This window comes from Cadophora gregata, assembly GCF_030347475.1.
Source record: "Cadophora gregata isolate MNR1 chromosome Unknown scaffold_8, whole genome shotgun sequence".
Taxonomy (NCBI): domain Eukaryota; kingdom Fungi; phylum Ascomycota; class Leotiomycetes; order Helotiales; family Ploettnerulaceae; genus Cadophora; species Cadophora gregata.
Genome location: NW_026695931.1, coordinates 487750 through 509965, shown reverse-complemented (window position 1 = coordinate 509965; position 22216 = coordinate 487750). Strand labels below are relative to the sequence as shown.

Sequence of the window (22216 nt, the reverse complement as noted above, 5' to 3'; positions counted from 1 at the left end):
CATTAGCTACTGAAAGCACTTGAATGCATGAACCATCTTCTGAACGCGGATATTTCCTGGAGTCAGTGACATGGACGCGATGTGATGGGATTATATTATAAGCGATGCTGATCCGATTGGTAGATTTCAAGGATACTAATTGGTTCTTACAGTAGATTCGGATTGTCTTTTCACCCGGCTGACGATAGAAAGCGACGGAAGAGATTACAGAGAAAGCAGGGCTCCATCGACTTGGTATGATAAGTGCTGCAATTACCGCGCGAGTCGGAATTGGAGGTAATATATGAGACAAGCAATCACTGGTTCTCGAGAGCTATTATATTTGACCTCTTCCGGAGGAAACTACCAGCAGACTGGTAGAGCCTCACACGGGAGCCTGAAGGTTCTCTCCAATCATCTTCAACTTTGGCTTACTAGCGGAAGATCCCAGACTTTCCCGACAACGTCTCACAGGTCGGGTCATCAGAACATCAGAACATCAACCTGAACAACTAGCTCCCCATTTCCATACTTGTTCATCTTTCAGCCAGCAGAAATGGCACAGCAAGCATCTCAAATATACTCCTCAAACTTCGATCGCACCTCCAAAGAAAACCGCTGGTACTACAAAGATCTCGGAGCTCATCTGCCAGCAGTTTCTCGCAAGCTGCTTGAAGGATACAGCCAAATCCCCTCCGAAGATGTCGATTCTCACGTGTACAAAATGGTATTGCAACCCAGCTAATCCTCCAAGCATCCACCCGAACGACTAACACTCTGAAAGCGTGACATCTTATGGGATTACGCTCCCTATCCCTGCATCGGGGAATTCAAATTCCTAACCCTCAATCTCCCCCTCCATCCAAAATACCCCGCAATGCTCCAACTCCTTGCTCCTACAGCCTCCAACCCATCTCCCAAGTTCCTCGACCTTGGCTGCTGCGTCGGACAGGAACTTCGGGCTCTAGCGCATTTCGGCAAAGTCCCTTCCGAAGATCTCTACGGGTCTGATATCAACGGGTCGTTCCTGTCTACCTCTTACGACCTCTTCAAGGACAAGTCAAGATTCAAGGGAACTCTCGTACCAGCGGACATCTTTTCCCAAAGCATTTTTGACGCAGGTGGACCATTCGAGAACTGGGAAGGAAATTTTACCGTCATCCATGCCGGGCTATTCCTGCACCTGTTCAATATCCAGCAACAGGTCGAAGTCTGCAAAACAATCATCAAACTGCTCTCAGATCAGCCAGGTGCCCTCTTCCTCGGTGAAATGGTAGGCTGCCTTGGGGGCGGAGAGAGAGGTGGAGGCAAAGATTTCAAGTTTTGGAAGCAGGGAGAAGAGAGGAAGCAGTTCCTCCATGACGGAGAAAGCTTCAAAGCTCTGTGGGATGAAGTAGCCAAGATGACATCAACTGAGGGCATGTGGAAAGTCGAAGGCAAGTTCAAAGTAAGAGAGAAAGAAGCAGACGGAGAAGGAAGCAAAGGATGCGCATTCTTCGTTGGTGAGGGTATCGGATGGTTGACATTCAGTGTTGAGAGAAAGTAGTTAAAGTAGCCATCAAAGTCACCGATCGAACTTGATTTCCCACCCGATTCGATCATCCATCCTAATTCCCTGATCTCCTCATAAGCTTTCGCTTCAACTGCTCTCCAATCTTCTCATTCCACCCAAACGTCACGGCGTTCGCAAACCCAATGAATTGGGTACTGGCCTGCATTACCTGCAACACATACGAGTGATGACCCATCGCTTGAGTAATTCGCATCGCAATACCGGGCAACCACAACAGGATGTAGAATATCGGATATGCGTGGAGCAGCATAGCCTTCTGGATGGATTTCTGCTGATCCTGTTTTGATTGTGGGCGGAGCATGAGTTCGTTCCGCGGGTCGACTTTGGGGCGTACGAACACGGCGCGGACACGCTCATAACGTGTGGGTTTGGGAGGTTGCTTCTGAAGTTTGCCGTTGGAAGGAGCTAGGTATATTATCAGTTACTATTTTCAATGGAGTAATTTATCGTGTCCATACTTGGTGCAAACTGGCTTTCGTGGCTAATTTCCTGTACGAGAGTTTCCTCCTTCCATGACTGCCCGTCCTCGACAAGACTCATCAGTCTCGAGTGTCGGCGGAGGTACACCTGGATGTAGATACACATTGAAATAACGGCGCCGATGATCAGAAATCGCCAGCCGTGAGTGAGTACGTAGCGTAAGTACACTGGGTCTTCGTTGATCCAGCACCAGTTCGTCGCTGCGGGGCCGTAGGCATTCATGACAAGTGCAGTGCCACCTGGGTGCAACTGTTAGCAGGAGCCTCCATATAAGCTCAGTAGAACTTACTTGTGATCAATGGCAATGCCCATGAGCAGCCGCAGAAAATAAAAATGTAGCTCAATTTCATATCATGCTTCGATCTCGACGACGTAACCACCCAAAGCGTGACGATCGTAATAACGAGAATAGAAAGATCAACAGCCTGTTCCGTGTTAGACATATCCTGGTATCACTTGTCTAGTAGCACTTACCTGAACAGACAACTGTCCAACAAAACCATTAAGCGTGCATCCGGTGCCAGCCCTCAAAGGTTTGTTCATAACTAAGACCCATAATCCGGAGCTGCTATTATTGGCGGCATTGATGAAATCTTTCTCCCTATCAGCAAATACCTCGGTCTACAACATCGGTCTGCGTACCAGCAACAGTCAAATTGATAATAAGCGCATGGCGAATATGTCTCTTTTGTGGAAGAATCAAATAACAAATCAAAATGAAAGTAGTTCCCAAAAACGACAGCAAACTACCTGTCAGGGTAACAATCACCAATGGCAGATCAACATTCGCCATGACGATCAACGGCACAAACTCGGCAAAAAGAAATTGAGAAAAGAGATTTTGGGTGAAGCAAAGAGTGTCTATCGACCCGCGGTGACTCAAAAAAGCGACGACAGAGTCGCATCAACTTTCTGGGGAAGACAGCATACTTATCCCGCGTGAGACAAAAGTGCACATCCCACACATCTCCACAATAGAAATCTCGCATGGCCACTTGGACTCCATCGCGGCTTTACGCGTTTTCGCAACGCCCCGTGCTCTTCTCGTCCCTTACTCTCGGGACTGGGGGAGTCGATTTCCAAGCGAGGATACGATGGCAAGATGAATCTGCGGAACGGATATGGCTCATGCTTTCGCCACCACTGGCGGTACTTGTGGATATTAAACTTTCCTGTTCGTCCCAAGATATTTTTGCGCATGCCCTTTTGGGTGACCTTAGCCGGGTTTCGATCGATGCAGTTTGGTGCGAGGATGCCATGATGAGGGTTCCAAGTTATGGGAATATGTCGGGTTCATATGCATGAAGCATGGTCCTCGCTTAGCCTTGTCAAAACTGAGCTTGGATCTCTCTGTTGTCTTTGAGAAGTGAACTGAAACAGTCTTGGTCAGCACTCGAGTCATGGCTTTATATTGGGATTAGAATTGGGGATTTGGGAGCGTGGAATCAATACGTTAAGGTTTGTGTCAAGAATAGCCGTCATAATGAAAGGGATGAGCTTGGAAGGATTCGAATGGGCTTATGCAATTTGAAGTCGCTTAATTTTCTCTTGGAAATAGAGGTGTTAGTCTTGGCATTGTTTGATACAAATCCGTATGACCTTCACAAAGGACAAAAGAATTGAGACTAAAACAAACTTCTATTGGACAAACAGACCCGCACAAGGAACTCTGCTAGATAAACCACTCCAGTCCTGACGCTCGCAATCTTGTTCATATCTGTTGACTTTGCCAGAATCAACTCCCACCAAAACCTCACCACTTCACTTCTTGCGTTGATACAATGTTTCCAAATATCTTTGAAGGGCTCAAGAAAACAAGAAAACGATCAACGCCCGAGATTTCATACCAGGATAAATGTGTCGATGGTGATCCCCAATCGTTTGCCAAGGGTCATGTCGACAGATCGAACATCAGCTGTCGTCCATCCTGATGCCGGATGCGGCTTGTTGAAACCAATCGTCGGCTGTCCAGCCCACTTTGAACCTGCACATGGCGTGAGATCTACCAATGACCCTCTTCCATTTGTTATGGTGAAGTTGACTTGGCCCATGGCGTACAGGAAAGATTGCCAGAAAATCTTTTGAGCTGATTTGCTCCCTGAAAATAGGGACCTTTCGCACTTTTATAAGCCTTAAAAATGCCTTACCCTCTTAGCTGCCCTTGGCTACCCCTGGCGAATTGATTTGCCAGCTCTGTTTGAGCCGGAGTGAAGCCTTTAAGTTTGAAATCTCGCTTTTCAAACTTAGGGTCGATTGAAAGACCTCCTTATGCCCTGAGGGTACCTCGCTCTCATGCAAATCGAGGATCTACTGTTGCAATAGACCTGATGTTTAAACAGTAGACACATGCACTACTGTGGATCGTTTCAGCGATTTTCCGTGGTAATGTAAGCAGCTTCTTAGTAGAGCGCTGGTCACATATTCAAAAGCGTCTCAACTGACCCTAGCGAAAGGTCGCTAATGCCTTCTCGAATGTGCCATACGCATGTTTGTTCACCGCCAAGCGTCTGCCAACTCTTGTTCGTAGTGATTCCATAGCTGATAGAACTCTCGGCTCTATATTTCAGGAGTGTAGGGACTTGTTAGTGGTCCGTTATGTAATCCGCCGTGGACATAACGGACCACGGCGGATTTCAACTGTGGTCGCCACGAGCACCTCAGGTTCACCCCTGTCTTACGTTGTAGAGGAGAATCATACCCAACATGTGTTTCTTGGCCTTCACTCTGAATTCAGGTAGGCCATCATGCTGATGGAACTTTGGTGGAGTGACCTCTTGTTTAACTGGCTCTCCAGGCGGACATGGCTGACGATTCTTTTTGAGGGGAGAGACCTGACATAATTCGCCGGTGAATGACCCGATACGATTTGCATCCCGTATGAATCGAGACCACCAGTCTTTGCGCTCGAGATCGTCCTCGCGCCTTCTGAGAACCCGACCATTATTTTTCGGTGGTCCGTTTTTCCCGAGCGCGCGTAAATGGCCTCCATCTTTCCTTTCGTCTGATTGTTTCTGTTGTGTTGGCTGGAGGGAAGCTAGGAGGCTTCAGGGCTCGTCGAGGTTTGGCTTTACATTCTGGTCCGTAACAGTCTGTGAGATGAATACATCCAGGAACGCCCTTATTCCGTAGCTCTTCTTTCGAAGTAGAGTTCTACTCCTAGCTACAAACCAGGGTTGAAATAACAGCAGCCCCAGAACTGGTTGAGACCAGGAAGATGTGGAATGTTAAAGTCAAAGTGAAATCGATGCCGTTTCAGCTCTCAGCAAGTCAAGTTAGTGTCTGATTTCAACATGAAGACTACGGAAGTATAGATAATTTAGATCTAAAAATAAGTGCGTATGCGCTTTGATAATTCAGCCATTACTGAGTAGAACTCTGTAGGGCATTAGTGACTAGAGCTTGAAGCCAAGCACTGTGCTAGTAGTATACGCCTCATCCATGGCCGATGAGGTCGTGTGCAGTGCCCAAACATCCGTACCAATATCAACCTTCTTACCACGCTTTAATTCTTTACGTTTTGGTAGGGGCTCTAAAGAGAGGACTTCGACGATCTTGCGGACTGTTGCAAAAGCAGCCTGCTGGGCATCCATAATCAAGTGGGGTTTGGGAAAGCCAATGCACTCCAAGCTGTGGCCACTATCTGCATTCCATGGTACCAGCTTTCCAATTTCTGGACCCCGCATGACAACCATGTTCTTGTTGAAAAGAGTAGCAAATGAACCTTGATTCCATGGGTGGCACAGAAGGCGATCAACATTCGGGACACGGTCTTCTGGTGACTCTTCACAGAGACACTTCAAAAGACCCAGTAGACGATCAGGTTCTTCCGAAAGAGCTTCGATGTCAAACGTGTTGAAGATGTTGGATTCAAAGGTATAATCATCGAAAGCGTAATTCAACAGCGGTCAAGACCAAGTAGCTCGAACACTTCAACATTATTCATTCCTGTATATCTCAATTTACATGTAGCTTCTGTAATTTATAATTCACTGCTCAAACTTACCACAAGTAAAATTTCATATGTTTGGATTGGTTGTCGCAATGCCTTTAAGTGTTCGGAGGTTAGCTGTGGCGTGGACCTTGGCGATTCTTATGAACACCAACACAGATCACAATAACCCCCACCTCACAGACACTGATGAATCGTTCCACACAGTGTTCTATTCACAAGCTTCAGAAATCTAGCTCGCTATATGACACAAGTTCAAAATCCACGTTTATTCGCAAATGCCATCGCTAAGGCGGAGCCCAACCATCAATCAACTCAACCTATGCATAGCAAAATCAAAAACAAACGCCACAATAGAATGCCAAAAGTCTCTTTGCATTACCGGTACATATTCTCCCATCCCATCTAGTAGTGAAGCTATCACACAGTCCCAGGAGACAATTCAGTGCCTAAGCACAATACGCAACGCCAGTGAAGCCAGATTTGCAGAGCTTGATGGAGAAATGAACATGCCCAGGATTGAGTGAGGTTGGGACTTGCAGACTGAAATGTATAACAAAAAGAAAACAAAATCAAAACGCCCGAAAAATGGAGAATGTTTTCAACGCCAACCTATGTAAAGCGCCAAAGCCCTGACATAACCACCTAAATGCTGAGACAAAAACATGCAAAGGTCTGGCCAGAATGACGAAGTCGATGGCGTGCATACAATTTCAAATCACTAGAGTGATCGAACCAAGCAGGAGATACCCATGAATCCATGCAAGTATCATGTGTGTGGATACATCGTAAGTCTTCCTTGCTTGTGTACAGTGCTGTTGAGAGTTGTAAACACGGAGGGCCAAAAGTGGATAACAATTGCCAATGCTGGAAGCGTATCTGTTAGACTGTACCTTGGCGACGACGGATACAAACTTTGACATCGAGGGGTGGACCTTGACTCCCGACGAACCAGTCGTTTGGTGGACGGGAAGCGATGGGCTGGATGTCATAGTTGAGCGAAACGTATGCGAGGACCAGCTTCAACTGCTGGGAAGCGAAGAAGCGACCGGGGCTATCGATGTGTTAGTCAAGTATAAAGCATAGAGTTGGGATGCTGACTTACCAAGCATGTCTTCCGTGAGAGAATGTCATAAAAGTCGCGCTTGTTGTGACCAGAGCAGTGCCTTTGTTCTTTCCAGCATATGCTTGGCCATCGGCCGAATTCTCATCCTGAGTGCAGAATCTCATCGGGTTGAATGTGTTGGGGTCTGTGTAGTACTCCTCATCATGATGAACAGGATATGCGTGCATGCCAACCTTCGTGCCTCGCGGCAAATGTTCACCTGTTGGAAGAGTCACACCACCCTTCTTGGTGACTTCCTTCAGAATACCACGACTGACGAAACCCCACATTCGCAGACTCTCCCGGAGTGTACTGTCAAGGGTTACCATACGAGCTAGAGCTGCCTTAGACCAGACGCCACTTTCAGCTGCAAGTTCAGCGAGAACTTCATTTCGAATGATGGACAGGTATGTGGTAATTTCAGGACTGGCGCCGAGATCGAGGATGAGGTTCGTCAAAGTGATGGCCGATGATTGAATTGCAGCGAAACTGATAACGCTGAGTCTTTTGGAGATAATGTCGGAAGTACGCTCAGACGGATCGTTTTTGCGATGTGAATGGTCAATGCACCATTGGACGTAGTCACTCTGGTGATGAGTCAGCTGAGTAATGGGGAATGGGATAACATCCACTTACCTTCTTCTTCTCGTCATCTAGGGGAGCAGAGTTTCTGAACTTGACAGTTGGGACGATATATTTCGCACACTTCCAGTATCTTAGGGTATCGAAGAAGTTGATCAGGGGCGCGACAATTCTGTTTGAATCAGCAAAGTCCGCACCATCATTAGAATACACATACGGCTTGAAGATTGGTGGAAAGAGAGAGATGAGAGTGCCTTGGACGACAACTAGACGAGCGAAATTCTGGGATGGCTTGAGATACTCCTCATCACGGCCTGGAGAACAGTCAGTAAGCACATGAGAAGAGAGGGACAAGACTCACAGAGTGGAAGGCCAACCAATACTCTGTTTGAGATTCGAGCAATAACATCCAACATGGTGTAGTATGCAGGTACTTCAATCCAGTCTTCGGTATTGACGCCCCACACCTTTCTGAAGGCGAAATCGATTTCATCCTGGACATCTTCAGTGTAATCGCCAAGCAGCTTTGTCAACTCTTTCCGAATGACATCATCATGAACGGCATCGGTAATGATTTTTGGATGAAGCATGGTGTAATCGGCTTGAAGAAAGTGTCGGTTGACTTCGTTCTGCGAGAGAACGTTGTCTGGCTGGTGTAGGAGCCACTCCATCTGCGACATAGGAAGAATGACTTCAGGGCCAGTGGTGACGTTGGGAAGCACAAATGGGAGATCATTCTTGGAATACTGGACATGTGAGCATTCTCAAACATTAAAGGTGGAGATTGGTCGTACCTTCTTGTAACCTTCTAAGACCAGATCTCGAGTGTGGAAAAAGGTGCGGACGGTGGCACGGGCACGTGAGAAGAGGCGATCATCGACACTGACCCAAGGGAGAGACTCGGGCAAGGAGCAACGGGAGAATAGTCTCTTGTAGAGATCCTTGCTCATAGTGATGATGATAAATGCTGTGATCAAGAATGCTACCATTCTGACAGAGAGCAGGGGTGTCCAAGACAGCTCGAGGAGGTTGGTGGACATTGTTGGGTGCTTCGAAGGATCTGTGTCGGATGACAAGAACGGGGAAGGACCGTGGATAAATCGTGGGCTGTGAGTTGATACCCGAAGGAAGATTTGATATGGAGGAGGAGGAGGTTTGAGGATTTGAAAAAGGTAATGAAGGACGAAGGAGGAAGACGGTGGTGGCAGAGACGGCTATGGCTTATGTAGACGGACAGAAGGCAAGGCTGAGCTTTCACGGGATGGCTCTGACGAAGTGAAAGTGAATGTGTAGTAGAAATAGAGAACAGAATGGTTATTTATGAACAGGCTGAAGACCTGGTTCTTGGGTGCGGCCGAAGTTCATGCGGTTATTCTGTCCCGACAATGGACGCCCAGGCAAGCCAAGCCGAGCAATTGATATTGGAATCCGACTGAATGAGATTTGCCTCTCTCGCAGGGGTTGGGTGGATCCGCGTTAAGTTGCCTGTCTTGTATGTGTGAAGTCCGTATGGTCGCCCGATCGTGGTGTCGCACTTGTTCAGTCGACAGAAAGTCCACATAAGGAAGTGACGATCAAGTAAACATCCAGAGTCTAGATTGGATCGCTTGATCCTGCAGCATCTTCTCCTTTGTATTCACTACGTCTGTATTAGGCACTTTTTCTTGAAATATACTGAAAATCTGCTTGAGCGCCTGTTCTGTCCTGGGCACTATTCTACTACATTCTACTGTTTCACTGAAAAACATTCAGCTTAACGGCTTGCACCGATCGAAGAGTCTTCCCGCAGCTATACATTCTTGCTGGACCAGCAGTGTTCCTCAGTTGATGAGGAATCTTCCATGGAGTTATCCCCAGAGTCATCGAGCTGATTGTCACCAAACTTGCGATCCGTACATGAGGAACTGTCTCCGGACATCGTGGTCTCCGCAATAGCTAAATAGAAACAGCATCCTAGCCAATGCCGTTGACGGTAAAAAATTCAGTATGGATCCATCCATTGTCTGGAAAAACGCATAGAGCAACATCAGGTGGAGATCCCATGTCGTCGTCTAGTGTGGTGGATAGTTTTCTCGTTTGGCAAAACGGGAACTAACGCCCCTTGCCATACGATCCTTCTACCACTAAATGTACTAGCGTTAGCTTAAAGGACTCAGAACGGCCGTTGGGTTGGTCAATGAAGTGAGACCCTGAAGAGAACGGGCTCGAGACGGGGCCGTAAAAACTGTTTTAGTCGTAGTCCCTCAACTGCTGAAACCATATTTCCCTAGGGTGTAGCGCTAAAGCGAGGCCTCAAGGGCCAAGGCTGCTTAACTAGACAGCAACGTAGTATTCAAATTTCAGGGTTCTTCGCTTAATTTTAGGGTCTCGCTAGGATTGGCTCCAGGCTGTACACTCCTTGTAAGGAGGAGGTACTTCTGTAGTAGAAGAGATGCCTATCAAGGTAACTTAAAGTTATCCCCTCAGCTGCTATCAACACAGTTTTTCAGGAAGTAGTGCTAAAGCGAGGCGCTAGGTAAGGTTCTAATGACTGCCTGAAATCAAGGACACATACACTACCTGAGGCCCCTGGAGAAAGGTGTGTTCTGAACAGTACTTAATGGACATATCATAATTGTTACGTTCGTTTATAGCCTTATAAATCGAACTGTAGTTTGTTCTTAAGTACTAGAACGTTAGTTTGTTGAAGTGTTTCAAAACGACATCGGTGAACGGCCGTTCAACTATCGACTTCACTGACGTCGTCGTCAACGGTATCGGAACTATTTTGTGTGATATTAGGCTTGAGCCGGCCGGATAGAACCGAGTACAAAGGCCAAACTGCTGGCGGCACTCGACAGGTCGGATATTAGGAAATGAGACGGTTGTAACAAGTACAACAGAACCGTTCAGCGTACAAAGATCATGCAAGTCAGAGCGTCTTTGTCCGACAGACAAAGCAGTGACCCGAAACAGGAGGTGGGCAGAGGCGAAGACAATGGCTAGCTGAACAGCAACACTCGAACGGGAGGAGTAAAGCAATACTGGAAATGAGATCGATGTCGGAGAAACGTTAATATAAAAGCTTGATGTTGTGGCTTGACGGCTGTCGTATCCATACAGGGACGTGTCAAGCATTTTCAGCCTGTCACTTCTGCGGATACTCGCCACGAGTTACCCAATGGAAACTACCTAGGCTGCGGCACGACGCCCAATGGTGGGGGTCAGCTCGAAACCCCACCCGTTGGGGACTCGAAGGTTTTTCGATACCTCCCGAAGCGAGATCTACTGTAGTACTGTAAAGTAGACATGTTACTGTACTGTACTGTAATGTAAGAACTTACTTTAAGAAATGCTTAATTTGTGTTTAATACTTAACGAAAAATTTATACAAACTATACAAGAATTACCTTTTGGAAAATTATCCCTACACGGGGATTATTTTCCCCGCGGTCCCCTAAAGAACCAAAAACACGCCCCCTGGGTGACCCGCGGGGCTGGTCAGGGGCGAAACTTTTCCCCAGCCCCACGATGCGGCCTACTCGTAAGTCCCAAACAACACCCCAACCCATACTCTATCGGAACTTCATTTCCGGTTCAGCTTGTATGAGCTCGAGTAAATATTCCTTCTAGGATGGCTATGCATCAGATTTCAACAGTCTTCTTTTGCCTGCGAAAATGCCATGCTTTTGTGCTTGAGCTTGCCTCCTTCCTAGCTGCTCCTTCCTAGCAGCCGCAATGAGTGACATGTTACTTCGAGGAGCAAAGAGCCAATAGGGAGATGGCAAGTCTAACCGATCCAATGTTCTAATGTGTAAGATTGTTTCCACCTTTCTTCTATTTACGACTCACTCTTTCAATCTTATCAGCGGAGATAATAGACTCCCCACAACAAAGTAGAAGCGCGTCCTCCTGCATCCTCAGATTCCTCACCAAGCAGTGCCCGATCTCTCTGATACAATTAACTATCTCTTTCGAAGTCTTCTTCGCCCTCTGTGATTGCTTTTGCTCATCTTGACTCCCAACTCGCACCATCTTCAAGCACACTCAACACCGTGCCTCCGTCCACCACATCAAATATCCTAGTACCAATAAGCCAGCAACCATCCCATCCACTCGTACCACCATGCTAGCCACTCATACCATTCCCACAATTATCATCTCACCAGCCTTGGCCCTCCTCAAACTCCAAAGTGCAATTCGCAATCTCCTCAGCCTCATTCCAGTCCTCAGCACGCCTCCCCCACGTGAACTCCTGCACCGAGACCTCGTCCCCCGAGTGCGCCAACATCATTCGCGGCTCTCTCCTCTGTTACCAGTTGACTTTCCAAGGGGATATCCACATCATAATCCAGCTTGCTTCTCTTGTCAATTACAAATCAATCTGAATAAAATTGACTGTATCTACGCATGTCATATGACCAGCTTCACAGAATTGACTTGATGAAATCAGAGGCTGATGGGGCTGTATAGATTAGGGGGGAACTTGTACTTGTAATACAGGTACGAGGATGTGCCCTTGGGTGTATGTACTTGCTATGGTGAGTGTTCTGCTTCAATGACTTTGGGTCTAGCAATCTTGTCAGCCTTGCGACCTACTGTCACAATCTACCAGGTCAACATCGAGGTCAAATAACTGTGCATTCTTCGAGTGCAGTAAGATTCTGTACTAAAAGACTCGTATGATTGTAAACCTGCATCGGAGGGGTTGCTACAGCCGCACATAAGGAAATTCGTAAGGGTCTCCGCTGACAAGCTTTTCGCAAGCTTCAATGGCTACCATTAGTACCCGACAACTGACAAACTATTCTGAGCCAAGCGATGAAGCGGGTATAAATGGGACGGCTGTTCACGTCCCAGATAGTAGAATGAATGAGAAGGTGTGTTATCATGAGGTGAAAAGTGAGTGAAGAGATAGAGCGAGCTGTTTTCGGTATATAACTTGTATGAGATTTTCAAAATAAAAGTTGTACAAGAGTGCACACTGATATGCTTTCTGGATACAAGGAGAGATTGTCTGTCTTACCATGCATTTACAATCTACAATACATTTCTCGAATAGAATCGTAGATTTAATCAAGACGAATGGACTGACCAACCCTTCTTGTGATGATACCATAAGCGCCAATAATACCATTCTCACATCACTCATCATTCTTGACAGCGAAACATTCAATGACAGCGAACCTAAAGTTGACGATAGAAGAACCTCAAATTTGGTACCATCTTGAACATACCTGTACCCAACCATCTCTTCATGGAAGATGAAATGACCTCGCCCTTTTGAGATCTGCTCTTCTCGGATCGTGCCTCACCCAAACTTCAACAACCAAATGACACCTGATGTACTGCTTTGATTATCATACGATCCAAGAGCAATTCTATAAGGTATTCTATAGCAAATTCCTTGGTTCTGCCCTGTTCAGGAAGAGAAGTGTTAATGTTTTGGCCGAACAGAAGCGCGCAGGGATGAGCTAAGCGAGATGTTTGTTTGCTTGGCATTTAGGCGGTGGTAACTTGCTACCTTGATTGTTGACGAATTGAAGTGAGCGACAACTTACCAAAAAGGGGTGAATTGAATAGAGACTTTGGGGGGGGAGGAGGGGGTTTGACGTTGCATGTTTAAATATGCCCCTCAATGCGGAATTCTGGTTTCTCTGTAAGAAACACAATCGGAAAAGCAGTGTGCTCATGGGAAAGACACTCTTTCTTGGATGATGATTGGAATTTGAAGGCACTCATGGTAGAGCAGTGTTTAAGTATTGTTGTAATTGTTGTTGCGTCTGTGATGCTAGTTGGCCATATTCTCGAATATGGATGCCTCGAATGATATGCATCTGAATTGTGGGCAATCACAACGACGTGAAGATGACAGAACGTCCAGAATTGACAATAATACATAAATTTGCAAAACATGATGCTGAACATTTGGATCACATAGTCAGATTGTTTTAAAATGGATTTGAAACCAGTTGCAAAATTTTGTTGTTGCCCGACCCCCACCGGGCTGTCCTTCAAGCTGCCCTGGTAGTACAGTGACCAGCATCACCATATTTCCACGAACTGTGACGGTGGGAGCCTTGCAGATGCTGGCTTGATCCACAGCGAAAGAATGAAGTTTTATACTCCTCAAGATATCGAAGTGATTGAGCTCTGATAAAAGTGGAGAGTCACCTGCTGATTTGAATGATGTGTGGGAGGAAACTAAAGAAAAAGATGCATCAGTCTGCAGAACTTCACGAATGGAGTCGTGTTACTTACAATTTAGTGTCACAAACGAATCAGTCGTAAAGATTCTTGACATGAGGCGATTCAGTAGAGATGTCTCGGTAAACCCCGACCTGGATCTTTGAAGAAAGTGGAGCATGAGTGAACGCCCCCGGCATTCGCCGTGGCAGAAGACGACATCGTCAAATCAGTTTTGTCAACATCTTATGATCATTAGGTACTTTCCCTACTATTTAGTCCCTTTAAAGACTATCTAGAGAGCTCGAATGAATCAATCACTGTTTAGCTCGTCTCTAGTATTTCTTTTCAAAACTCAGCATCATCTCATGATGACAAACCTATATCGTGACCTCGGCTAGGGTTTGACAACGAATTTGGCTTGATAGCAATTTTCAGCCCTGATCTTCAATTAGTCGATCAGACAACACTTGTTGTCGAACTTCGGATTTCTTTATCACTATTGCTGCTCGATTTTGATTGAACAACAGCATTTCAACATGAACATTGAGAAATTTCACGGAGACAATGCGAGAACCTGCTTGAATGTCTGCTTGATGCCCTGTCCCTTTCTACCAAAGAACTTGCATTTCTTTTATAGCACCAATCTATACACTTGACCTTGCAAAAAGGCTTCAATCGAGTGAATTGTCCTTCTCATAGGAAAGGTGGTTTTCAAAAAGGTCATGCTCCTCACCTGGACTGCTGAGATGCTCTGCCCTCTGGCTCCTTCCTCTTATCACTCACCTGATTCCATGGCAGCTTCCTTCCTTCCCTTCCACCACCAAACTTGTGTCTTTCTCCTCAAAATCATCAATTGTCTACACAAAAATTCATCAACAACAACATCGGTATCATAATCACATCCAATCAATACATTACAATACCATACACGTACAAAAACCCACCAGACCATATCCACGTTCACAATGGCCAAGATTTCCTTTATCATCACCCTCACCCTCAACATCCTCGGCGCCACAGCGAAAGACTGCCCATCAGATCGCTTCCCGGACTGCTGTGCAAGCTATGGTTTCGCTTCGCTTGACACCATGAAGAACACGTTCGATGTCCCGATTAGCAAGATCACAGATAGTGTTATGCAAGTCGGGTATGTTTGTAAGTACAACCTCATATCCATAAGCTGCAATTGCCCGAGTTGACGTTCGGCAGGTATGGGAATGGGAGGCTGTGAAACTCATGGTCTTGAAGCACGATGTTGCAAGGATAGCTGGAAGGTATGTTGATTGCGCAACCTTGATTTGGCAATGGAAGCTGACATGACATTGCAGAGCTGGGGTGGTGCTGGAAGACTGGGTATTGATTGTGTCTGAGATGATGGCATTTGGCGAGGCAAGTGTGGTAGAGAATACGGATATGCCTGCAGGGCTGGCTCCTTTGGTGTTTAATTCGAGGCGGTGAACCCGTGTGGGTTTGAGAGGTTATCGGCAGAAAACGCTATTGACCAACCAATACCACTGATTAAATATACTCCACTGGAATATCAGCACTATCTGATGCTTTAATTCGAAGTGACGATGTGGTGGCAGAACTCCTGCCTGGGGGAAGGCGTGCCACAACACTTGTTGTGCCCATGTCCCCAAGAGAAAGGGAGAGCAGCACAGCCATCCCCTTGGAAAAATTCCTCCAGCAGAACGAAACTATAAAGACATAGTACGAGAACATAGCTTCCACTTAGCGTCGTGCTCCGAGATATTTCTTGAGAGCAAGAGTCGAAAAGACACTTCTCGGGGTATATCTTCGGTCCCCCATGTCCTACGCACAGAGCAGCGATCATCAACCCAGCAATTTCCCATCCAAGACGCCAAATCATATAATATCATACCACCCGCCCATCCCTCCCAAATCATACACCTCCATCCCTTCCCCTTTTCCTCCCCTCCTCAGAAACCCCTCACACCCTCGGAATCGGCAACCTCTTCCCAAACGCCAGCGCCGCCCAACCCCCAATCAAACACAGTCCACCCAATGGCGTCACCGGTCCCAGAGCCTTAAACCTCTGCGGATCAAGCGTAAGAAGATATATACTGCCGCTGAACATCGTCATGCCTGCTACGAAGAGGGATGCTGCAAGTGTATTTTTCGGCGCAGCGGTCGTTGCGACGAGGAGGATGCCGGAGTGGATTAGCTAAGGGAGGGAGGATACATTAGCTATCTGTTCGTAAAAGAGTTGTTTAAGGAGAGGGGAGGAGGGTGAAAGGGTGAAATGATGGGTGAAGAAAAGAAGGAGGGGTAGAGGGAGGTACCTGGTATTGAGCAGCTGTTCCCCAGTTTGCGAGTTTCGCTGGGTCAGCAATCCTCTTCTTCAATCCATGCGCACCAAACGCTCCAAGCGTCACGGCAGATGCGCCGTAGATGCAACCGATTGTCCAGAATGGCGGCATTGTGTTGTGGTGCTGGTGGAAGTGTCGTGTTGCGGATTGTTCGGAGCTTGGAAGCTTTATCGTGAGATGCAGATTGACAGGGAGCTTGGGTCAAGCAAACACTGGACGGCAGCGCTTGACTGGATGGGGGTGCGGGGCTCGCTTGGAAAACGGGGAGGGGATGTTTGTTTACGTCCTTGGAGTCTGAGATTTGTGAGGCATTAATTGGCATGAATGACCGGAGATAAGACTGTAGGGAATAGCAAAGTTCTCTGACAAGCTGCTGGTGTAAAATTCGAAGCCCAGTTGTGGTTTTTCAATTTCGCAATTTTTACCCCGCTACCCTGCTATGAATATCCTCTGCCTTGAAATCCTATGTCACTCATAAACGCGAGTCTAGTTTCGGAGCAGAACGGAAGTTGGTTCGTTATTTTCGAATACTAACGTCTCAGGTTCACAGTATGATAATTCAAGCAATGAGGGTGGCATAAAAGTAGGCAGACCAAAGCTAACGACCAACTGGGGAAAGATACATGTTGATGATACAAAAGCCAACACAACTCAACTCAAAGGACAAAACTAAACAAGCCAAGCCGATTCAACTAGTTATTATCTCTCTTAACCGCCGCACTTTTACGTTTGCTGCCACACAAGCACACCTCCCTCCTGGGCATTTACTCATCGACAGTACCTCAGCATCAATCACCATAGAGGTTATCGCCATCAGCCATGTCCTCGTCCTTATCCCTATCGACATCCTCATCGCCATGCTCGCACAAAAGAGGTTCATCCTCCCGCTGTGGTATCTGCGACCACCTCTCCCTCGGTACACCTCTCCTCTGCTCCTCCTTCAGTCCCTCTACATGCTTGAAGGCCCTATCAGCCACCTCTTGCAGACGCGGTGCATTTTCAGCCTCATTCTGAAGAGCCAGATCTGCCTGTTCCTGAAGCATCTCGGCGTTGATCTCAGCTTCGAGAATTAATTGGCTGGAAATAGCATTCCTGGCCTCCTTTGCGACATTTTCTGCACCCATTATATCTGCTGCGGCGAGAACATCAGCTGAGGCATCTGACGGTGCGTCTGATAGCTGTTCAATGTCTTCCATCTCAGAGTCTTGTTCTTCCTCTACTGAGAACTCCCCGTCACTTTCATCCAAGTCTAACAAGTACTGTTGCAGTTGTTCTGCGGTGAGCTCATTGCCATTTGCACTCGGAGGAACGGTAGACGGGTGTGAAGGACGCGTTCTACCACCTTGCGGTCCAGCACCTACTTGGGACCGCACACCCTGCAAGTCTTGACCTTGTCCCGAAACAACAGGGAGAGCACCAGTCATGACTGCGGTATTACCTATAGCATTAGTAATTGCAGGGGTGGTGGGTCGGCCAGTATTAGGATTGATGTTCAACATTTTCTGCCACTGAGTCCATTGCTGGAACGTCACTTGGTCTTTCAATTTCCCAGATATCCGCGTAATTTCGGCATCATTGGCGGCGATTTCATCCTGTATGCGCTGATGTTCCTCACGAACACGCATCGTTTCTATTTCTTGCTGCGTGTGATAGTATTCCTTGATGTTGGGATCAGGGAACCCAGGTGTTTGCTTGGCGAGCTCAATTAATCGAAGAAGTTTCTCCTCTGCAGAGATGTTATCTGGTTTCCATCCTGCTGGAATTCTAGGAAGTGGGTGAGAATCATTGGGGTTGGGCGGATCTTCGGGAAGCTCGATAACTGCTTCTGGTTCCTGTCCTTCTGTTCTCCAGACTTTTGTGGGGGTATGCTTGAAGCCGGCTTTGAGGTCAACTGCGAGTCCCTTGGGCCTTGGATTAAACTCCTCGACTGTTGCTGTGTTAGTCAAGTCTTTCAGACAGGTTGTCTTCTTCTACGTACCATCTCTCAACTCATACTCCATGATATGGCTCTGGTAGGCTTCTTGATATGGTGTTTCTCCAAATGGGTAGTACGGTCTCTGGCCACGGATATGTCTGGCCTTTTTCACTGCAGCCTTAGCTTTTTCCGCTTCGCAATTTTCCCTTTGCTGCTCTTTAGTCATTACCGGGACGATGGGTTCTTCTTGAATCTTTGGTCCCGAATTCTTGATCGCCTCTTTGGTCTCCTTCGTCTGACAACAAATCGGGTATCGTCGGACCGAGAAAAACTTGGTCTGTGGCTTCCTCACAAGAATGACACGACCATTCCTTTCAATTGTCTTCGTTTCCAAGCGTTCGGACGCAAAATCCCACACGTTTTCATTAACAGGAAACTTCGGCTCGAAGTTGTTGTTGATCTCTTCAAGAATTTTCAATTGAATCAGAGCAGCTGCTTCTGTCTCATTTAAGTCGACCTTCATTGGAGGAGGAGGCATGTACGGGTTACGATACGGAATTTCAATGCCCAATTCTGCCGCAAGATGTGGAGCGGCTGAGCAGACCTTTCGGGCGATGTTGATCAGATTTAATGCAATGGTCGCAAAGTCAAGGGGTGGGGAAGTTTCTGGACAAATGCTGTCTTAGCCATGATCAAACTTCAACGTTTGAGGAATGTTACAGGTACCCCGCATGCATCTAATTAATGAACTACAATTCCGTAAGCTTCCGTACCGAATTAGGACTCACCACGCAACAACCCCTTTGTTAAAATATTTCTCGACATCGAAAAATCCCAGAGAGGAATAGAGGAAATGATAACGGAAAGAGCTTAAGCACGTCAGGTGATTTGGTTTGGACAGAACTCCTAAATTCAGAGCTGCTTTGTGCTGCTCGCGTCGTCCAGTTGCGGAAGCAAACAATATATCGAAAACAGCCCCAGAAGATCAAAGCACCGCCTATCGAGGTCATGGCAACAACAAAGGAACCACCTGATGACACAAAGTTACAAGACATGGAATCGACTCTATCGCGACGAAGCGAGGCAAAATCGATACCCCATTGCTCAGCCCAAGATCTCGTATCAAGCGTTGTACGGAATAAGTTCCTGGATCTCTTACCCCTCAAACCCAATGAACTGTTGAAATATATCTGCAGCCCTTGAAATCAACACTCACAACACCTTGAGAATCTGCCCACAATGGTTTAACCAGAACCCAAGGCATGTTTTGAAATCGAGACTTGTACCACAATACATTCTAACGCTGGAAAAATATGGATGGGACTATCAGCACCAAATCATCCTCAACCTCACCCTCGATCTCAACTCACTATCCTTCCAAAGCCCTCTCCCATCACCACTACGGAGCACCCCCAGTGTCGGGGGCTCAAGCTCTCCAACAAAAGTCCTCAAGCCCAACTCACAACGTAAAGCATGTCATAAAAGTCCCCGAAAATCGACTTCAGTCAAGGAGCGAAGTTTTGCGAACCTAGCAGCAAATGACGCCAATACAAAACTATCACCAGCCCCAGCACCTGCCCCTACCGCCACATCTCGACCCGAATCAGCTGCCAGAGTCACTTTCGCAGAACCGCCGGACCAAAAAGTTCATGCTGTTGAGAGAGAAGTTGATCTGCTAGCAGGGAATACATTCTTTCCGTCTATTGCTATCAGTGAGAAGGAAATACTTGGGCTGTCCAAGATTGGACGTGCTGAGAAAGACTTGAAGAATCTGAAGATGTGGGAAACTCTTTTAGCTGAACATAAAGAGAAAATGCCGTCTCTTGTGCCAGTAGTTGAGGAGAAGCTAAGGAAGCGAAGGATAAAAGAGCCTGTTTAGATGAGACAAAAGGCGAGAATATAATGATTGGGTGAGACTGCTTGCCTCGTCCTTTACTCAAAACTAACATCGAATAGAGACATCAACCCTGCTGAATCCGCGATTAAAAGTCGCCTGGAAATATTTGATTGGGGGTTATCGACATTTCAATTCGCTTCCGAGGCGGAGAATATCAGATGTGCTATCGAAGGATACAAGACTGGCCAAATCGGATACAACGATAACTTCACTGTAATCTATGCTGCACACATCGTGGATACAGTAGCCACATATAGTGATTTTGTGTGTGATTGTACTGAGATATTAGATAGATATTTTGCAATACATAGTCCGGGATGGATGTGGTATGAGCCACCTTTGCATGTTCATCCAGTACGTATAAACGCATCAGTTTTGTCCAAGCTCCTGTCGCGCAGAATGAACACGACTTACCAAGTGGTTCGGTAGGAATCTCTTCCTAAAAGCTTCCAAAGTGTTGCACATGTGAGAGAAGAGCAGTGGACAGCTCTAGCAAGCTGGCATATCACGCAGGGGTTTTGGAAACGAGTTGGTTGGGTCGCGCGAATGCCAAGCAGCCTGGATGTCGCCAGGCCAGGGATTCGAAGATTGCAAAGAGGATCCCCCGAACCCTCAACTAATAGAGTGTCAAAATGAAGGGCCGCGGCTCGCCTTTCGCTCCTTGCTCGATTGTAAGTCTTGCTCACTTCTAAGCGACTGCTATCATGTTCACGGCGGACTGGCCCGTGTTGCCCATAATATCGTGGGCAAAGTGCAAGGATGTCTTGACAGTAGGATGGATTTGGTATATTTTAGCTACGATCGACCACTCCATGGATGAAAAATTCTGGGAGAAAGGCAGGCTAATCCCTCACAGCCGGTGCGACATTTCCCAACCTCCACCAAGAAGATTTCGACAAGCTCGGGATGGACATGACACTTTACGCTGCACAAAGCATCACGCCGTCCCTGACCGCAACCGGCACTGCCATGACCCGATAAGTTGGGCTCTTCGTCTGCGTGCTCGATAATGAAGGGAAGCAGCTCGTTGACCCGAGTAATGCTGATTATCCACGCCACCACAAGTATATTGGAGGGCTGTGCCCAGTTGCTCTGGTGAGTCTGTTCTTTGTTTAAGACAATTTTATATCGGACACGGCCTGGCGCTTTCGCCATGCTCTGGATTAGAGCGACGTTTCGTTTTCCACCTCGTGATTGGGATCAAGCATGTCAATGCTAAAAATCCATAGTCTATACTTCCAGTAACCTGGGTTGCTGAAGGGACGTAATCTCCAACCTTGTTCCATGGTAGGTGTACCTACTCTGAGAGTATGTGAAAACGCCATGCCTGTCTTCAAATTTCCATTCAGTATCCCTCCTAAGAAAACTTCAAACAATCAAGATACCCACTTACATCACATTTCTTATAGGCCTCGAAATAGATCGTCGTCTCTCTGGCATCGTAAGTTCTCAGGAGTTGAGACATTCATCTTCATGCTCATCCTGACTCCCTGAAACCCCAATTCATCACCACAACTTTCACACTGACTCTCCTCTCACTCTTAGCTCCCGTTCGTTGCCTCCTATGTTTCTGCCACTCCCACCCGTAATACTCTCTATCTCGGCGAAGACCGCAACTCCGTCCTCGGCGCGCACCGAGTGCCAGGCCAGAAAAAGTGGTCCACCGAAATCCCACGCGTCAAATCCAATTTCCCAGATGAGCGATTCGACGATCCAAAAATCCGCTTCGTACCCAGCAAAGGCATGCTTGTGAATTCTGACGATGAGCATAAGGACCATGTAAGCTACATTGTAGTGATTGATAGGAGGGGGTTTGAGTTGACGACGATCATGAGTGATCCAGCCATGAGGCACAGGGAGATGGTGGAGCGGGATCAGAGGGAGGAGAAGGAGGCAGAGGCGCGATTGGCGGAGAAAACGGAGGTCGAGAGGCTAAGTAGGGAGAGATGGGGAGTGAAGTAGCTGATAGATATCGACCAACGACACGAAGCCTGTGGGGTAAGCGATGGCCACGAAGCTTTTGGGTTGACTGAATGGAGCTGTTGAAATTCTGGACTTGCGAAACCGCCTCCTTTCCACCCAGTTGCCTTCTTCGGATGTGGACATACAAGAACATAGTTCTAAAGATGACGTTTCATTCTCACAGGCACGACTAGGCTGGTTGAACTTTTCCAACAAACTTAACACGAGACGGACTGGGATTTAAGTGCAACTGAACTTCCGATGAACTTGCTTAAC

General features: G+C 47.0%; 8 protein-coding genes across 9 annotated transcripts; 4 read left to right on the top strand and 4 right to left on the bottom strand.

The window, feature by feature from the left end:
- Positions 1 to 535: 535 nt before the first annotated feature.
- Positions 536 to 1525, top strand: ONS95_013712 (uncharacterized protein; the record flags this gene model as incomplete). The annotated part of the gene is made up of 2 exons (XM_058507354.1): positions 536 to 706; positions 764 to 1525. 2 exons carry the CDS (start codon positions 536 to 538, stop codon positions 1523 to 1525), a joined length of 933 nt encoding a protein of 310 aa, XP_058356523.1.
- A 61-nt stretch (positions 1526 to 1586) lies between these two features.
- ONS95_013711 (uncharacterized protein) lies at positions 1587 to 3547 on the bottom strand (the record flags this gene model as incomplete). Its single annotated transcript, XM_058507353.1, has 6 exons — positions 3485 to 3547; positions 2675 to 3403; positions 2507 to 2625; positions 2322 to 2457; positions 2011 to 2271; positions 1587 to 1957 (listed from the first exon to the last, which is right to left on the bottom strand). The coding sequence occupies exons 2-6, from the start codon at positions 2823 to 2825 to the stop codon at positions 1587 to 1589; spliced, it is 1038 nt and encodes a 345-aa protein (XP_058356522.1). The 5' UTR covers positions 2826 to 3403; positions 3485 to 3547.
- Positions 3548 to 6175: 2628 nt separating this feature from the next.
- On the bottom strand, positions 6176 to 9186 carry ONS95_013710 (uncharacterized protein). Of its 2 annotated transcripts, XM_058507352.1 has the most exons (6): positions 8463 to 9186; positions 8030 to 8414; positions 7886 to 7982; positions 7723 to 7840; positions 7087 to 7673; positions 6176 to 7035 (listed from the first exon to the last, which is right to left on the bottom strand). In XM_058507352.1, the coding sequence occupies exons 1-6, from the start codon at positions 8706 to 8708 to the stop codon at positions 6864 to 6866; spliced, it is 1605 nt and encodes a 534-aa protein (XP_058356521.1). In that variant the 5' UTR covers positions 8709 to 9186; the 3' UTR covers positions 6176 to 6863. The 2 variants fall into 2 exon arrangements, with proteins under 2 accessions (XP_058356521.1, XP_058356520.1); XM_058507351.1 differs by having other exon boundaries at positions 8030 to 9186.
- Positions 9187 to 14801: 5615 nt separating this feature from the next.
- Positions 14802 to 15294, top strand: ONS95_013709 (uncharacterized protein; the record flags this gene model as incomplete). Its single annotated transcript, XM_058507350.1, has 3 exons — positions 14802 to 14987; positions 15046 to 15110; positions 15165 to 15294. 3 exons carry the CDS (start codon positions 14802 to 14804, stop codon positions 15292 to 15294), a joined length of 381 nt encoding a protein of 126 aa, XP_058356519.1.
- Positions 15295 to 15787: 493 nt separating this feature from the next.
- On the bottom strand, positions 15788 to 16277 carry ONS95_013708 (uncharacterized protein; the record flags this gene model as incomplete). Its single annotated transcript, XM_058507349.1, has 2 exons — positions 15788 to 16021; positions 16140 to 16277. 2 exons carry the CDS (start codon positions 16275 to 16277, stop codon positions 15788 to 15790), a joined length of 372 nt encoding a protein of 123 aa, XP_058356518.1.
- Positions 16278 to 16954: 677 nt separating this feature from the next.
- Positions 16955 to 19023, bottom strand: ONS95_013707 (uncharacterized protein; the record flags this gene model as incomplete). The annotated part of the gene is made up of 2 exons (XM_058507348.1): positions 18145 to 19023; positions 16955 to 18093 (listed from the first exon to the last, which is right to left on the bottom strand). The coding sequence occupies exons 1-2, from the start codon at positions 18617 to 18619 to the stop codon at positions 16955 to 16957; spliced, it is 1614 nt and encodes a 537-aa protein (XP_058356517.1). The 5' UTR covers positions 18620 to 19023.
- A 371-nt stretch (positions 19024 to 19394) lies between these two features.
- Positions 19395 to 19960, top strand: ONS95_013706 (uncharacterized protein; the record flags this gene model as incomplete). The annotated part of the gene is made up of 2 exons (XM_058507347.1): positions 19395 to 19547; positions 19592 to 19960. 2 exons carry the CDS (start codon positions 19395 to 19397, stop codon positions 19958 to 19960), a joined length of 522 nt encoding a protein of 173 aa, XP_058356516.1.
- Positions 19961 to 21301: 1341 nt separating this feature from the next.
- Positions 21302 to 21940, top strand: ONS95_013705 (uncharacterized protein; the record flags this gene model as incomplete). The annotated part of the gene is made up of 3 exons (XM_058507346.1): positions 21302 to 21326; positions 21388 to 21419; positions 21524 to 21940. 3 exons carry the CDS (start codon positions 21302 to 21304, stop codon positions 21938 to 21940), a joined length of 474 nt encoding a protein of 157 aa, XP_058356515.1.
- Positions 21941 to 22216: the final 276 nt, after the last annotated feature.